General features: G+C 56.1%; 1 protein-coding gene across 3 annotated transcripts in view; it reads right to left on the bottom strand.

Annotated features, from left to right (window-relative positions):
* SIN3B (SIN3 transcription regulator family member B) overlaps window positions 1-15,636 on the bottom strand; it is a 38,045-nt gene that overhangs the window by 8,972 nt on the left and 13,437 nt on the right. For all 3 annotated transcript variants that reach the window (XM_045492448.1, XM_045492449.1, XM_045492447.1), the window contains 7 exons: window positions 11,514-11,636; window positions 10,079-10,168; window positions 9,491-9,609; window positions 5,010-5,217; window positions 4,102-4,218; window positions 2,446-2,684; window positions 1,276-1,459 (listed from right to left, as the gene is read on the bottom strand). In XM_045492448.1, the coding sequence (XP_045348404.1) occupies window positions 1,276-1,459; window positions 2,446-2,684; window positions 4,102-4,218; window positions 5,010-5,217; window positions 9,491-9,609; window positions 10,079-10,168; window positions 11,514-11,636 (1,080 nt within the window). The remainder of the gene's footprint in view (window positions 1-1,275; window positions 1,460-2,445; window positions 2,685-4,101; window positions 4,219-5,009; window positions 5,218-9,490; window positions 9,610-10,078; window positions 10,169-11,513; window positions 11,637-15,636) is intronic.

Below are 15,636 nucleotides of genomic sequence, written 5' to 3'. Positions count from 1 at the left end.
TTTTGGAGTCCCTCTCGCATCTGTGCCCCAGATGCCCTGGAAAATCTTTTTAACTCCTTTTCTCAGCGCAAGCTCCACGTGTGGAATACAGAACTGGTCTCTACTAAGCCACAATGCAGCGAGGGGCCGACCTCCCTACACACGAAGGGCCTGCGGCATGCGGAGCCTGCCAGGCTGGTGGGCCAACCTCGGGTCCCACACAGAGCGCGGGGCTCCTTTTCCCTCAGCCCCCAGGGAAAGAGCGAAGGAACTCTACGGTGACAGAAGTTCGTCTCACATGTCACCTCGTCAATTCTCATTGTGATGATGAACCGTGGGCCCTGCTGGGGCGGGGGGTGGGGGGGGGGTGGTGGTGTTCTCAGGCCTTAAGGACCCACTCGAGGATCAGAGCAAGGAGACCAGATGACCTGCAGGTGGGCCCTACAGGGCCAAGGGTGGCCCAGGGGAGGCAGGCAGGACAGGAGGGGCTTCGATCACAGGCTCTCGCCAAGTCACTCACTCCCTGCACGGGGTTTTTTGATGCCTCAATCCTCAAAGCCTGGAGCTCAGCCCTGCCTCAGTTCTGTGGTGCAGGCCCCATGAGCTTGAATGTACCAAAGCTGGCAAAAAGGCACAGGGCAGCGGCCAGAGGCGGAGGCCTAGGGCCTGGACTCCTGTGGCTGGCTTTGGCAAGTGGCCACCTCTCGTGCCTCAGTTTCCTCACTGCTGAGACCAGGAAGATAATGGTACTGCATCATAAAGTCTGTACGAGTTCGATGGAACGTTCCTTCTTAGGGTCTACCTGTGCCTGGCACACAGCTGGCAGCAGAGAAAGGAAAGCCGCTGTTATCATTTGCCTGAAGGAAGGTCGAGCAAGGCCCAGTGGGTAAGGAAGGAGGGAAGGGGAGGGAAGGAGGGGAGGGGAGGGAAGGAGGGGAGGGGAGGGGAGGGAAGGAGGGGAGGGGAGGGAAGGAGGGGAGGAGGGGAGGGGAGGGAAGGAGGGGAGGGGAGGGAAGGAGGGGAGGGGAGGGAAGGAGGGGAGGGGAGGGAAGGAGGGGAGGGGAGGGAAGGAGGGGAGGGGAGAGCCCTTTGCCAGCAACGGCAGAACCGCTACAATCCTCCCCCTGGACTAGCTCTAGGCTGAGTGCCACAGAAGCATCCATTCCAGCCCTACAAAGCCAGGGTGACGCTGGGGAAACAGAGGCACCGAGACCCAGCCGCCTGCCTGAGACCGGGAGGGCCGGGAGCGGAGGGCCAGGACCACTTGCTGGCTCAGACCTGGGCGGAGGGCCTCACCTCGTCGTAGACACTCTCGATCTCATTGAGCAAGCTCTTGGAGCGGAGGGCCTTGGTGTCGTTCTGTTTGAAGTTCACGGCCTGATGGTCCAGGGACTTGAGATATGCCTTCTCGTACTGCTCCCGCCAGATCTTGTTGAAGCCCTGCTGGGCCTCCCGCCACTCCTCCTCCTTGGCCTTCAGCCTGTGGGGTCAGAGGAGCTCAGCATGGGGACAACCAGGGGCACCCACCCGTCACCCCTGCGCGGGCAGCCTGGCAGCCACCCACAGATCCAGCCGGGTGCGTTCCTAACTCGGGACAGCCAGCCCCTGGCCTGGGCAGTGGGTTCTGTGCTGAAGAAAAGAGGAAGGTGGGGAGCATGGGCTCTGTAGAAGCAATGTGGCTGCTTTTATGGTTTTTGAAATATCGCTGCCCCAGCACCTCCTCCCTGTCCTGGCCCATGGCCCTGACCACACTCTGGGTAGTTGCTAGGTTAACTACTGGGCTCTCTTGCTTGACTGCAAGCCCCAAGAGAAGGGGCTCTGTCAGCCTCGCTCAGCTCTGCAACCCCAGGGCTGAGCACAGCATCTGGCCAAGGGCAGCCATTTAATTAATACCTGTTCACCAGCTCAGAAAGTTTTCCAAAATGTACTACTCTGTAAAAGGCAAGCCCTGCCATAGGACAATCCTATTTGTGCTTTAAAATAGCTCCTTTTCGGGGCGCCTGGGTGGCGCAGTCGGTTAAGCGTCCGACTTCAGCCAGGTCACGATCTCGCGGCCCGTGAGTTTGAGCCCCGCGTCAGGCTCTGGGCTGATGGTTCAGAGCCTGGAGCCTGTTTCCGATTCTGTGTCTCCCTCTCTCTCTGCCCCTCCCCCGTTCATGCTCTGTCTCTCTCTGTCCCAAAAATAAATAAACGTTGAAAAAAAAAATTAAAAAAAAAAAAAAAAAAAAAATAGCTCCTTTTCTCATTTTGATGATTATGTGCATGGTGGAAAGTTCTAGAAGGACACAATTATTCCCAGTTGTGCTTTTCTCTCAAGAGTAGAACGGGGAAATGAAGAAAAGGCTGGAAACCACAGTAAGCCAGCCTGGCCCCGCCCCCTCCCCAATCACACCGGGGACAAAGAGCACTAATGGGCTCCAGGGAACCTGCTTGTAGCAGGCGGGACAGCCAGAATCGGGAGGGCACCTTTTCAGGACGACAGGGACAGCAGTGACAGGGTTCTTCTTGAGGCTCTCGATGATCTCTGGAGCCTTGTCGCCATAAATACGGTGGATGGCACGGCGCTGGATCACCTCCGACGTGCCCCCCAGACAGTCATCCAGCCGGAACTTCTCCTGGTCCTCAGGCGCCATCCGGGAAAGCTTCTTCTGCACACTTTCCAACACACGGATCGTAGCCAGGTTGGTCTCCAGGACGACATCTAACTATGGAAAGGAAGGCAGGGGTGGGCTGTCGAGGGTGTGGGGGGCAGCGCAGCAGGGCCCCAGGGACAGGCGTGGGTCAACAGAAGCGATGCTCGGACAGAACTAATAAACCTCCACGTCTCTGAGGGAGGATGACGAAAACCAGGAAGCGGCAGCGCTGACGCAGCTCCAGGGGCCCGGAGCACGCACAGCGGGTCACGTGGCTGGGGCGCGACCCCGGCAATGGTGAGAGCCAGGTGCTCACGGAACAGGACTCGTGGGCCTCTTACCACCGCGTGAACATCCCGCGGCTAGAACACGGGTGGACCCATGAGAAGAGGGAAACAGTTCCCAGGCTGACCCCCTTCAGGGGCATCACAGGCAATAAAAAGGAAGGACTCGCTGCGTACGCAGCCCCCCGCATGACTCTCCGGGACACGTGCTGATGGGGAGCCAGTCCCCAAAGGTCACACCCTGGGTGACTCCCCTTAGGAAAAAGTGCCAGAGCTGGAAGACAGGTCAGTGGTTGCCAGGGGTCAAGCACAGGGTGGGGGAAGGAGGCGGGTAGGGCCATAAAGAGCAGCGCGACAGATCGTGGCGGTGGGGGAGTGGCGGAGTATCTCAGCGGTGGCGGGGAATACGGGAACCTCCACGGGGGAGACCCCCACCCGGAGCTAAACACACGTGCCCACATACGCGTGTGCACACACACAAATACAAGTTCAACGGTGGGGATGGGAATGAGGCCTCCGGGTGTGCCAGTGTCAACCTCCTGGCTGTGACGCTGTGCCAGAGATTTTACAAGCGGCGACCACTGGGAGGAGGGTACCCGGATTGCTTGCTGCACGTAAATACACAACGATCTATGGGGCGCCTGGGTGGCGCAGTCGGTTAAGCGTCCGACTTCAGCCAGGTCACGATCTCGCGGTCCGTGAGTTCGAGCCCCGCGTCGGGCTCTGGGCTCATGGCTCAGAGCCTGGAGCCTGTTTCCAATTCTGTGTCTCCCTCTCTCTCTGCCCCTCCCCCGTTCATGCTCTGTCTCTCTCTCTGTCCCAAAAATAAATAAAACGTTGAAAAAAAAATTTTTTTTAAAATAAAAAAAAAAAATACACAACGATCTCAACAAGCATTTCAATGAAAAAAATTAGAGTTAATTAATTAAATTCAAATAAGCACGTATTTAAAATGAAAAGGAACGGTACCATTTCCTAACTGGCAGGAAGGCCGACAGGGCCGAAAAAGGACACTTTCAGGTGCTGCCCCCTGCTGGAAAGCGCTGGAATCCCTGCTACTTGGAAGGAGGGTGGGGAGGATCACGACGCCTCCCAGGGTGGAGAGGGAGGAGGACAGACTAAAGCGGAGCTGGGGAGGCAGGCGCCACCCCGCGCCTCCCTGACCCCGGCCAGGACCCAGGGCCCCGGGGTGCCAGCACACACACCTCGAAACGCTCGTCCTCACAGCGGTGCAGCTGCTCCTCGTAGGGGGTCTTCTTGGAACTGACGAAGGTGGAGTCCTCTGACCAGGAGGGGAAGGAGACCCAGGTGTCATTCAGCACCTGCACCGAGAGGAAACGCTGTGTGCCCAGTGCGGCAGGCCTCGGTGGCCAGGACGGTTTACTACGTCGTCCAGGGTAAAAGATAATGGAGACGAGAAATGGAATCCTGATTTCACAGGAAACCACTTTATCATACAAATGGCAACATTAATTTGAAAGTGATTTTAGGAGAAAACGTGACTTTGGTCAAGTAAACAAATCGTACTATTGCAGGGGTTGGCAAATGTTCTCTGTAAAGGGCCAGATACTAAACATTTTAGGTTTGGCAGGCCACCCCGTCTGTCAGGACTATTCAACTCTGCCTCTGTCCTGCTAATGGCAGTCACAGGCGCTACGTAAATGAACGGGCATGTCTATGTGCCAACAAAACGTTATTTACAAACACAGGCATGGGCCAGATTTTAGTTTACTGACTCCTGGGCTACATATCCTGAAATCCAGCAAGCACTCTTGAATTATGGAAACAGAGGAACACTCTTGTATACTAACCCTGAAAAAGTACTCAATGGTCAAGCTAAATGGAACATACCAAGCACAGCGAACCTGGGACAGAGCAGGCTGACGGCAGAAAGAAATATAAGTCTAAACGACAGAAGAACATGCCAAAGCCTACGCCAGCATCGTCTGTTCCACGGTGTGCCAAAACTACCAGCAGGAGAAGAAACCATCCTCTCACTGCAGGCATTTTGTCTGGCCACACCCCAGCACCATCCATCATTCGGTATTTACGGGCTCAACACTCAGTTTTTTTCTGTAAAGCATGGGGGTGATGGGTGTTACTGTGGCACTACCTCCTTGCAGATGGCCGTCCTCCCACTGCACTTGGGCTGCTGGTAGGTTTTGGGGAGCGCTCGGTAGCTGGATCCAATGCGTTTGCAAGACGCGTAGTCAATTTCCCGGCTGATTCCATCCCCGGATCTGTCGCTCATGGGCGGGGCGAATGACAGCTCCTTTACCCCCAGGAAGGACTTGAACTGTGCAAAGAGTTCTGGAAATTTCCTTCAGAAATAAAGACAAAGAGTAAGTTGGATTCCGGGGCGGGTGGGGGGGGGTGCTTTCTGAGAGGGACCTGGAGATTTCAGAATGGCTTCATGTAGACACCTGCTAAAGGTGGTCAGAGAGGAGTGGCAAAAGGCGCAACCAAGCACCAGATGTGTGCAATGCCCTCAAATGGTGAGTAAATCTCCCTCCCACCCCTTTGTCACCAGCCAGGTCCCGCCACTAACAGGAGAGCCTTGAAACATGCTGGAATAGACAACTTAGACTGGCAAAAGCTGGGGTTGGTGATGTTCTTTAAATTGTATTTATTTGAAAGAGAGCGAGAGAGAGAGAGCACGCTCGCACGTGCACGGGGGAAGGGGCAGAGAGGAAGAGAATCTCCACACTGAGTACGGAGCCCCACATGGGGCTCAATCTCACAAACCATGAGATCGTGACCTGAGCCAAAATCCAGAGTCGGATGCTTATCCCACTGAGCCACCCAGGCACCTCAGTGATGGTCTTTAACCGGAAGAGGTTGGGCATCAGGCCCGGGGTCGGTGAACTATTGGCAAGCTGTCCGTGCCCGTCCTTGCAAATAAAGTTTTATTGGTACATCGTTGTGTCCATTGCTTAGTATGGTCTGTGGCTGCTTTTGCACAATGCCAGAGTTCCGTAGTGCCACCCTTGGCCCCAGACAGATAAAAGTCTGCCAACCCCTGCTCCAGAGCCTTCCTCCCTGAGGGAGAAGCCTCCCTTAGGGCGATCCCTCCCAGGAAAGGATCCCCTCCGCAGACCAGTTCACGTGAGTCGTAACGTAATGGCTGTGCAATGGGAAGATCTGAACACAACTGGCCCCCAACGTCACCTGGATCTGTGATTAAATGAGTATGAAATCCTACCAAAAGGATAGTTACTTTGACAGGTGGCATGGTGATCCTGCCTTCTGGCAGCTTCCTTCCTTCATGACCCATGCCCTCCTCTCCTGAGACGGCCGTCCACTGTGCCCCAGCTGTAAGGACCCCATGCCAACTCAGCTCACAAGGAAAACACACAAGCGAATGGAAACACAGGGATGGAAAACATCCACAAAACCAGTGCAGAGGACACCGGAGGCTGCAGTCGGCATAAGCAGAAACTACGAACGCTCGGAAGGGGAAACCGTCACTCCGGCACACCCCACTGCGGCCCCGACTAAGGCTGTGCCATCACCAGGTGGCAGATCTCTGGGCCCCCGAGCATGGCTGCCTGTGGGTGTGCAAACCCACACCGAGGCTCACAATGCGAGAGAGGCCTTGTCGAGGTGAATGCGCGCCCAGCCGGGCCTCACATCAAGGCGAGCCATCAGAGAGGCCTGCTGCCCCCACACCGCCCTCGGCACGCGGACGTGGGAACAGCGGACCCCGACCCAACGCTGCCCACCTGCTCAGTACCTCAAATTCTGAGTTCCTTCATTCTTCTCCCTTAATCCCGCCGACAACTGCAGGAAGTAGGTTTGGCCATTTGGCGAACAAAGAAACTCTCGCTCCGCTGGTAGGAAGCAGAGGCCCACTTCGGACTGGGGGCTGGTGACGTGCCCAGCTGGGCAGGCCAAGGCCACGTGCGGCATTCCCCGCCCCGCACAGGCCTCCAGGGGCCCCTCGCTCGTCACGGCACTTCGTCTTTCCAACAACAGCGCCCACTGCCCGGCCAGGAACCAGGCTCAGAGCACTGGATTCTGAGCGCACAGACACGCTTCCGTGGGAGTGAGCAGGCAGTCCAAGTCCACATAAAAAGCCAGGCACGGTATGGCCGAAGTGTAAGTAAGCACACCACCCTGCTCTGGGCCGTTTTTCAAAGTGTTACCACAGCTTTACCAGCCTGGGAAAGTTAACCCAAGCGAACGGGTCACCCTGACGTGGGTACCCTCTCTCAGAATCACCAAGGAAGCACCTCCTGACGACCCTAACTTGACCTTTGGGTATCCCAACCTACGGAGCCATGATCTCAGCACCGATTACAGAAAGAAACTGGAGACCAATGTCTGTTACAGACCCTGCTGAGAAAACCATACTACATACAAGTAAGGGAACACTATGCAGTCGCTAAAAATGGATCACGTACGCTCACGTCTGACACTGACCGCTGACACTGCCCAAGAAATACGGAATTTAAAAAAAAAAAGGGTGCTGCAGCCCAGCCTGACAGTATGATGCTACTTATGGGAAACAACGGCCACGCTCATAACCAGAGGGCAGAGGATGAATGGAGGGCCAGCGGCCGGGCTGGTCCACCCCAGACCCATCAGTCACCACGGCAAAGCTCTCTCTGAGGAGCTGGTCTCTGGGGAAAGTGAGAGGTATTTGTTCTGGGCCTCAGCTTCTCCATCTTTCAAATATACAGAAACACATCTAATGTGTCCGGGAGTCCATATGATGCTTAAAAAGAAAAAAAAGAATTGGTCCCTAACTGGTCCCGATGAGACAAGAATGTGATTCATTCTGACACCATAATAAAGGGAGAAATCAAGCATCTACCCTGGGTCGCCAAAAGGTGGGAAATATGTTGAGATTTTCTCTTTTGCAATCCCCAGTGAACACATAAGTAAATGAATGAACCATAAAAAGAACTCGGACACCGCCTCCGGACAGACAGAGGGACGTGGGGGATGGGACTGTGAAGGTGCAGGTGGCAAAACCCACCCAAGGTGTGGGGGCACCAACACCACAACAGTAAGGACAAAAGGGGGAGGGACTCGCAGGACGAATCAGGAGACCAAACCCAGACAAAGGGGCAAGACTGAGCCGTGTGCTTGGTGGTTCCTGTGCCATCCGTAGCGTAGGGAGGTGCTCACTCCCCAGAGATGCTTTTGAAAGGGCAGAGAGCATGATGGGATGGCCCACGGAGGGGCTCCTGGGGGCCGGCCCAGGCCCACTTGTATCCTGGGTGGTGGGCACAAGGGGCTTTGGCTAAAAATGATTCATGACTCATGGAGTCATCCGTCACGTGGTTTCCTGGATCTGTGCTTTAAGTTTATACACTTTTTTAAAAATTAAAAACATTTTTTCGGGGTGCCTGGGTGGCTTAGTTGGTTAAGCGTCCGACTTCAGCTCAGGTCACGATCTTGCGGTTCTTGAGCTGGAGCCCCGCGTCGGGCTCTGGGCTGATGGCTCAGAGCCTGGAGCCTGCTTGGGATCCTGTGTCTCCCTCTCTCTCTCTGCCCCTCCCTTGCTCATGCTCTGTCTCTGTCTCAAAAAAAATTAAAAAATTTTTAAATTCACAGTAAAGGGCTCAGGAGGCACCTGTCCCTGGGGACGTCTTTAGCGCTAAGATACCGTGGGTCACGTATAATGTGCGCTCGCCATGCTCCAGACACGACTTCGAAGGTCTTATGCGTCCAGCCCACTTGGAGCGCTCCAAGACTGTGCGGGACCTCTATAAATGGAGAGCAGGCTCAGACTGGCTGGGACACTCGCCCGATGGGACAGAGCTGGTGAGGAGGCAAGAAAGCACACTGTGCACAAACCGGGCACATGCACTCACCTCCTAGAACATCTCTGCCCTCCAGCGGCTGCCCCAGCCTCAAGGGTCTGCCCACACCTGCAGCAGCGGGGGATGCTGGAAGCAGGCCGCTGACCCGCTAACAGGGCTTCTCTCTGGACAGCCGGGATGCTGGGTGGCCCTTTCATCCTTCTTCGAAATTTCTGATTGGTAGTTTTTAAAAGCACGTAGCAAGTGAATCTCTAGGGGATTTACGCTGGGTGATGAAAACCCAATCACCCGAAGGTTACCTACGGTATAATTCCATTTACACACTTCTGTTGTGGAAGGTCTACAGGTGGAGTGTAGGTTAGGGGTTGCCAGGGGGTTGGGGCCGAGACTGGGGTGGCGTGTAGGAGGGACACGGGTGAGGGTATCAGAGGTCAACACAAGCGCCCCTGCGGGTCTGAAGCCACTCCGCATCTTGACCGCGGCGGACACACGAGGCTTCCCAGGTGACGGAGCTGTATCACCACGCACGCGCACATACACTAGAAACAGGAAACCCTGAAGAGATGGGTGGACTGGGCGAGAGTCAACATCCTGGTTGTCACGTGCCCACAGATGTCGCCACGGGCGAACAGCGCCCAGGACCTGTGTTCTTTCCTCCGACTGCAGCTCCACCTACGACCTCTATGACCCTTGCGATTGAAAACCAAATTAAAAAAAAAAAAAAAAAAGGCTTCACTCTTTCTCGAAAGCGATGACCAACGGCAGGGTGGACAGAGTTTCCGGAAACACACCCGCGTGGGAAGCCCCGGGAAGCGTCACTCACCCGAGAAACGGGCTGACGAGCTGGAGGAGCTCAGAGCCGGACACGAGCTCCTGGTTGAAGAGTGCGATGCAGCGAAGGAAGTTCTCGTAGACCTCCTGGCTCTTCAGCACCCTGCGAACCTGCGGGGAGAGGGGGTCAGGGGGTCCCGGAGGGCCAGGCCACACCCTCACCCCTCCCCTCGCTCGGCTCAGACACCGCTCGGTGAGCACAGAGTCACCAACGCAGGCATGACCTCGAGTGACGGCCGCGAGCCGCAGGGCAATGCTCTGCGTGCAACTGATAACGTGGCGTGGACAGTGTGTGCACGGGGCCATGTCGCTGGCTCCTGCCACCGACCCCGATGGGGGAACCACGGGACCATCCTTGCTTTAGGAAAGCCATACAGCTCAGGAGGGGCGGACGTGCGTCCTCAAGCCTGCTGGGGCTCCGAGCCCTGCTGCCTCCTGCCCACGCCCCCTCTGCTGTGGAAGCTGGGTGCCGGCCCCTTCTCCCGGGCCGGCCCCAGCAGCTCCCCACCCTCCCAGCTCCCTTCCCCGGGGCTCCCATCCTGCACGTCCGAGCTGGGGGAGGCCGGCCTCGACGGCTCACCTTGTCAAAGAAGGAGAACTCCTGCAGCGTGCCATACTTGCCCACGGCAGCGATGGACAGGTCTTTGGTACCTCGGAGTTTCATTTTCTTCTGTGGAGAGAAATCCCGTGCCGTGAAGGCTCCGTGCATCTTGGTCAGAGTTGCCACATTGGCAACACTGAGATCTCCCGACAGCAACCGTCATGAGGTGCCGGGAGAGGTCTGCCCCGGACCCCTGTGGAGGGATTCTCAGGACCACCCACCTCAGCCTCCGTGGCCTGGCGAAGGGTGACGGTCACAACCGCCCTGCCCACAATCTGGGATCTAAATCTCGGCAGTTTAGGGCCTTCGATAAGAGGCGGGAGCATCACAAAATTGGAACGGCAAGGGAGACGTGCCCCTGGACACAGTATCAGAACCCTCTCCCCTGCCTGTTTTGTCCTGTGGGCTGTGATGGTGGGGGCAAGGGGACGGGAAGAGGACAGGATGATCCAATCTCTTGGATCAGCCCGGGTTTAAAAAAAAAAAAAAAATTGTTTTTAATTTATTTTGGGAGAGAGCACGCATGTGGGGAAGGAACAGACAGAGAATCGCAAGCAGGCTCTGCACAGTCAACGTGGAGCCCCACACGGGGCTCAAACCCACGAACCGCGAGATCATGACCTGAGCCAAAATCAAGAGTTGGGCGCTTAACCGACTGAGCCACCCAGATGCCCCAAGAAGCTTGGGTTTTAAATCTCTGTGAAGACTTCTGTCTCTAAACTGGACTTAGACCAGAACTTGGCTGCACTCTTGAGGCGTTGCGGACCCTACAAAATCATCTCCCAATGCTGGGGATATGTCCAGAGGACACAGAAGCCAGCTTGAAGGGGCCCCACTGGCCATATCTGAGACAGTTTAGATGCCAAGATAAACAATGAAAATCATGGGTTATAACTCAGGGTCCATGCTGGTATAGGTAACCCGATAAATGGGGATGAAGAAAAAGCTCTTCCTTACAGTAGAAAGCCAACTAGTAAATGCACAAAATGTGATGGAATTAGAAAATCGCCATCACAAGTAATGAGTGCGACAGGAGCTGGATCTCAGCCTCTCTCACCTCTCAGCGGGCTTCTTGTGCAGTGACCGACCTGCACAACCGCACATGGTGGCCCTGCCTATGAAAGAGCCGTTATGGCGAAAAGGAGCAGACTGAGCAGTACATCCTATTTCCACCGGAAAAGGTAACACTCCTCATACCAATCCTGTGAGCCAGGGGTAACAGGTAAACAGCCACCTTAGGAGTGAGCTGACATCCTAAGGTCCCACAGCTGATGAATTCCAGTCAGACCAGGGTCCATCCCCAGGGTCTGCTGCTCGGAGCCTCTGCATATTGCTCCCAAGGTCATCTACTCCCGAGGACCAGGCTGCTGGGTGCCCACATATGTGGACATCTATGTACACAGCTGACCGTTACCTTGGCTGGTGCAGACACCGGACGGAGGAGCGAGGGCCGAGAGCGCTTTTTGCTGTGTTCCAGATTCTTCTCATGCTCACTCTTCTGGACGCTGTTCATTTCGCATGGTCCATTTCCTGTGAACTAAAAACACAAACACAGGAGGTGATTAGGGCTGGGCCCTTCGGGACTGGCTCTTGGCGGGTCTGAGTGCGTGGAACCACCTTTGGCTCGGCCCACGGCCCCAGTGAATGCCGCCTGCCACAGGCCAGGGGCCCCGTCTGCAGGCAAGACGACTCCAGCCTCGAGATGCTCACGTTTACTAGGGTAGAGACCGTGCACCCAAATCATCGTAATCTTAACATGGTGAAGGTGCAGGAAAGGCCAGGATGGATGAGGGTCCTGACAGGTGCAGGGGGGCACAGCAGGGAGACACCAGAGTTGAGCGCACCCAACAGACCACTGACAACGGGATGCCCTGCATGTCTGAGTGCCCCACAGAAAGGAAGAGCATTTCAGGCGGGGACACTGGCACGCACCAGCCTTGGCAGTAAGAGGAAGCAGCTAGCGGCTACCAGGGCACCTGCGGAGGAAGGGGGCGGGGGGCGGGGGCTTCCAGCCGAGTCTGTATTCTTCTCTACGAGTGAGAAAACACGTCTTGAGGAGAGTCAGCACTCAGCGAGGGGCTTGTCACTGGTCCTTCCAGGTTCTACGCTTCATAGGCAGGGATGCTCCTCACAAGTGGGGTGTCTACAGGGTGTCGGCCATATTTACGAAAAATAGTTCCGGAAGGACGGTTCAGGATTTGCATCTATGTGCACGTGGCGGGGAGCGGAGCAGACGCTGGGGAGGCAGACAGGCCGCAAGGTTTTCTGCAAGATGCGTGCTGGGCCAGAGAGGCACCCTGCAGTCACCCCACCACGTCCCAGGTCCCGCCCCGCCATCGAACCTGGGACGTGGAGACACGACCTGAAGGGAGGAGTACTCTTGGCCCGAAGTGTGGGCTGGGTGAGCAAGGTGTGATGTAGCCAAACAAAATAGCCAGGAACTATCAGATACCAACGAACTCTGTGTCCGTGTCCTCTGTGTCCCTGCTGGGGACAGGTGTACCTGGTACATTCTTACATGAACAAGAAAAAAAAAAAAATGTAGGGGCAGAATGAACAAGCGGATGTTTAGTTTTTATCGGAGAATAAACATTCGTTTGCACGTGTGTAGGAAACTTCTGGAAAGATAATGTAAGACGTTTGCGAGTACGTAACTCTGAAGAGAATGACTTAGAAACCGAGACAGGGAAGGGGAAGTTTACTGATGTTCTCATTAACGCTTGGTTTTCTCATGAACACGTGTGATTTTTACCTTAATAATTATACCGATCGTATTAAAGACCCATCATTTAATTACAGGCAAAACTTGGCCCTTAGGGGATTGATTACACTTCTCTGGAGAACAGTTTTCTAGAGATTCAAAGCTACTCGAAAGAACCATCTTCAACCGCTATTTCTTGTTGTAGATGCCAGAACAGGTGCAATCACCGATTCCTAAAGGAGGCGGCCGGGTGACGCCGTGATGTGCCGAGTGGGACCAGGGGCCTGATAGGGAAACCCACCGCTTGCCCAGCCAGGCTTCCCCAGCCAGAAGACAAGCTCGGTATTATCGAGTTTCTCTAATACTGCATTCAGACAGTTCTTACTTTTTAGTTATGTGTGCCCAGTCACGAACGTGTGAGCCGGACGGACCCCCAAAGACACTTTGGCCAGGGGCTGACACATTACCCATGCTGGGCCTGTTTTTGCAAACAAAGTTTTACTGGCACATAGCCACGCCCACTGGTTTACAGAGCATCCAAAGCTGCTTTCCGGCCATAATGACAGAGCCGAGTCTTTGCGACAGAGACCCACTGGCCTGCAAAGCCTAAGACACTTACTATCTGGCTCTTCATAAAACGTTTGTTGGGGCACCTGGGTGGCTCAGTGGGTTAAGCACCGGACTCTCAGGTCATGATCTCAGGGTTTGTGGGATCGAGCTCCACGCTGGGCTCTGTGCTGACAGCACGGAGCCTGCTTGGGAGTTTTTCTCTCTCCCTCTCTCTCTCTCTGCCCCTCCTCTGCTCCTGCTTTCTCTCTCTCAAAATAAACAAACATTAAAAAAAAAAGTTTGTTGACCCCTCTTAGGCCAAGTGGTCACGTTTAATTAGCACAGTATCGAATTTCATCGTTGGTTTCTTTTTCCTGCAGTCTTAATGGAAATTCAAAAACTAACATAAAGGATGGTGAATAAAAGATCAAATTATACAACAGATTGTATGTGGGTGCTTTTAATAGTTTAAAAAAAATTCATTCAATCTGTGAAAATGTACAAGACGCTCTGATCAATAAACACAAAAAAACCCTCTGCTGAATTGATAACAGATACTATTTAAAGAAACTGTGTGGGCAGGTGCTTTTGGGGAGGGAGACGCTGACTCTTCCAGGGCGGGCTTTGTCAGCGTCCAGCTTCACAAATGCTCAGCGGTGCCCAGCAGGGGGCGCGCGGCCATGGCAATCGGAGAACAAGGCTAGGCCGGCCCCACGCAGCACTGAGGACCCAGGACCGAGACTGAAACCTCAAGGGGAAAGTAAGGCTGTGCCTGCGGCAGGCCTGCAGAGTTCGGACCGCCTGTTTGTGAGTCACCACGTGTCTGCTGTGCACCCCACCCCCACAACTCTAGCAGAGGGGGGCTCCGCGCCCGCTTTCCCAACTTCCTGCAGAGGCAGGGCTCGCAGCCCCAAGGACCTGCTAGGGTCCCTCCCCCAGTGCTGCACCTCCAGCTCCTGTCCAGGCAGGGCGCTCTTGAGAAAGGGGACATCCCTGGCCCCCTGATCTCTGCCAGGACCGCGAAAGCGGGCCTGGGACTCGGCCAGGCGCCTCTGCCCCGAGGATGGGCTGCCCCTGTCCTCCGCGCTGCCCCCAGAGAGGGCAGGGCCCGGGACGAGAGCTGCCACCACACAGGCCGGAGCCCAGGTGCGAGATCCTGATCTGAAAGCACGACAGTCCGACAGCCCACCGAGTGTGCCACAGGAGGGGGTGGGTCGGGGCCAGCCGGCGGGCGGCAGCACTCAGCCCCAGCTACCGGGGCCCAAGTGCGCACAGCTGCACCCCAGGCGCACCAACACAAGGGCACGCGCAGCACCGCAGGGGGCCTTGTGTGGGAAAAGGGGGCCCGCCTGAGGAGGGCCATGGGCTGTGGCACTTCAGAGAGACACGCAGGGCCGAGAGCGCACACGAGGGTGGGGACACGAGGAGGTGGGCTCAGCTGAGAGCCTCTGGGAGAGGGGAGCTCCCTGTCCCCAGGGGGCTCTGCTCAGCCCTCCCCGGGTACTCCCCAGGGGCCTCCCCCAGGCCGGGTGGCAGGCCGGTCCTGGCGGGGCAGAGGGAGGCCCTGCGCCTGGGCGGACACTCTGGGGGGACGCTGGCGCTGGGAGAGGGTGGGGGATAATCCGTCTGGGTCCTACGCCCGCCTTCCCTGAACAACGAGAGCTGCTCTTTCTGGGGTACCGCGTGTGTCCCGGGCTGAGCGCAAAGCACTTGATAGCTTGCCAATCTGCATCTGAGCAGGAAGGCCATCATCCCCACGTGAGACACAAGGAAACGAGGTGCAGGAGGTGACGCGGCTGGCTCAAGCCCCCCTGTGGAGGCCGAGCCAGTGTCTCGGCCCAGACTGTGTGCTTCCAGGGCCCGGCCCGGCCCTCCAGCCCCTGAGCACGCCCAAGGCTCCAGGAAGGTTGGAAGGACAGGCTACAGCTCCCGACTTGACAGGAACAGAGCTTCTGGGACTTCGAGTCAGGAAGTGTTTCTGGGTGGTATCCCAACTTAGAGACGGCACTCATGGACACTGGGAGGCCACGCGATTCTACCTAGAATGTTGATGGCATCCAAACCCAGACTCCTGTGCCCATCCCACCAAGCCCCCGACTCGAGACTGCTGCCTCCAGCCCTGCCCCCCCCCCCCCACCACATCTTCATTTAGAAGCGGGACCCTGGAGAGGTGGTGATGCCCTAAGATGGGGCAGGGGGGAGGGGGAGCAGTGGGCACGCTTGTGTGCTCACGCCCCAACTCAACGTCCAAAGCAGGGAACAAAAAGAGGAAACGGAACAGTCAACA

Source organism: Leopardus geoffroyi, chromosome A2 (genome assembly GCF_018350155.1).
Source record: "Leopardus geoffroyi isolate Oge1 chromosome A2, O.geoffroyi_Oge1_pat1.0, whole genome shotgun sequence".
In the NCBI taxonomy this organism is placed as follows: domain Eukaryota; kingdom Metazoa; phylum Chordata; class Mammalia; order Carnivora; family Felidae; genus Leopardus; species Leopardus geoffroyi.
This window is presented reverse-complemented; position numbering and strand designations above follow the sequence as displayed.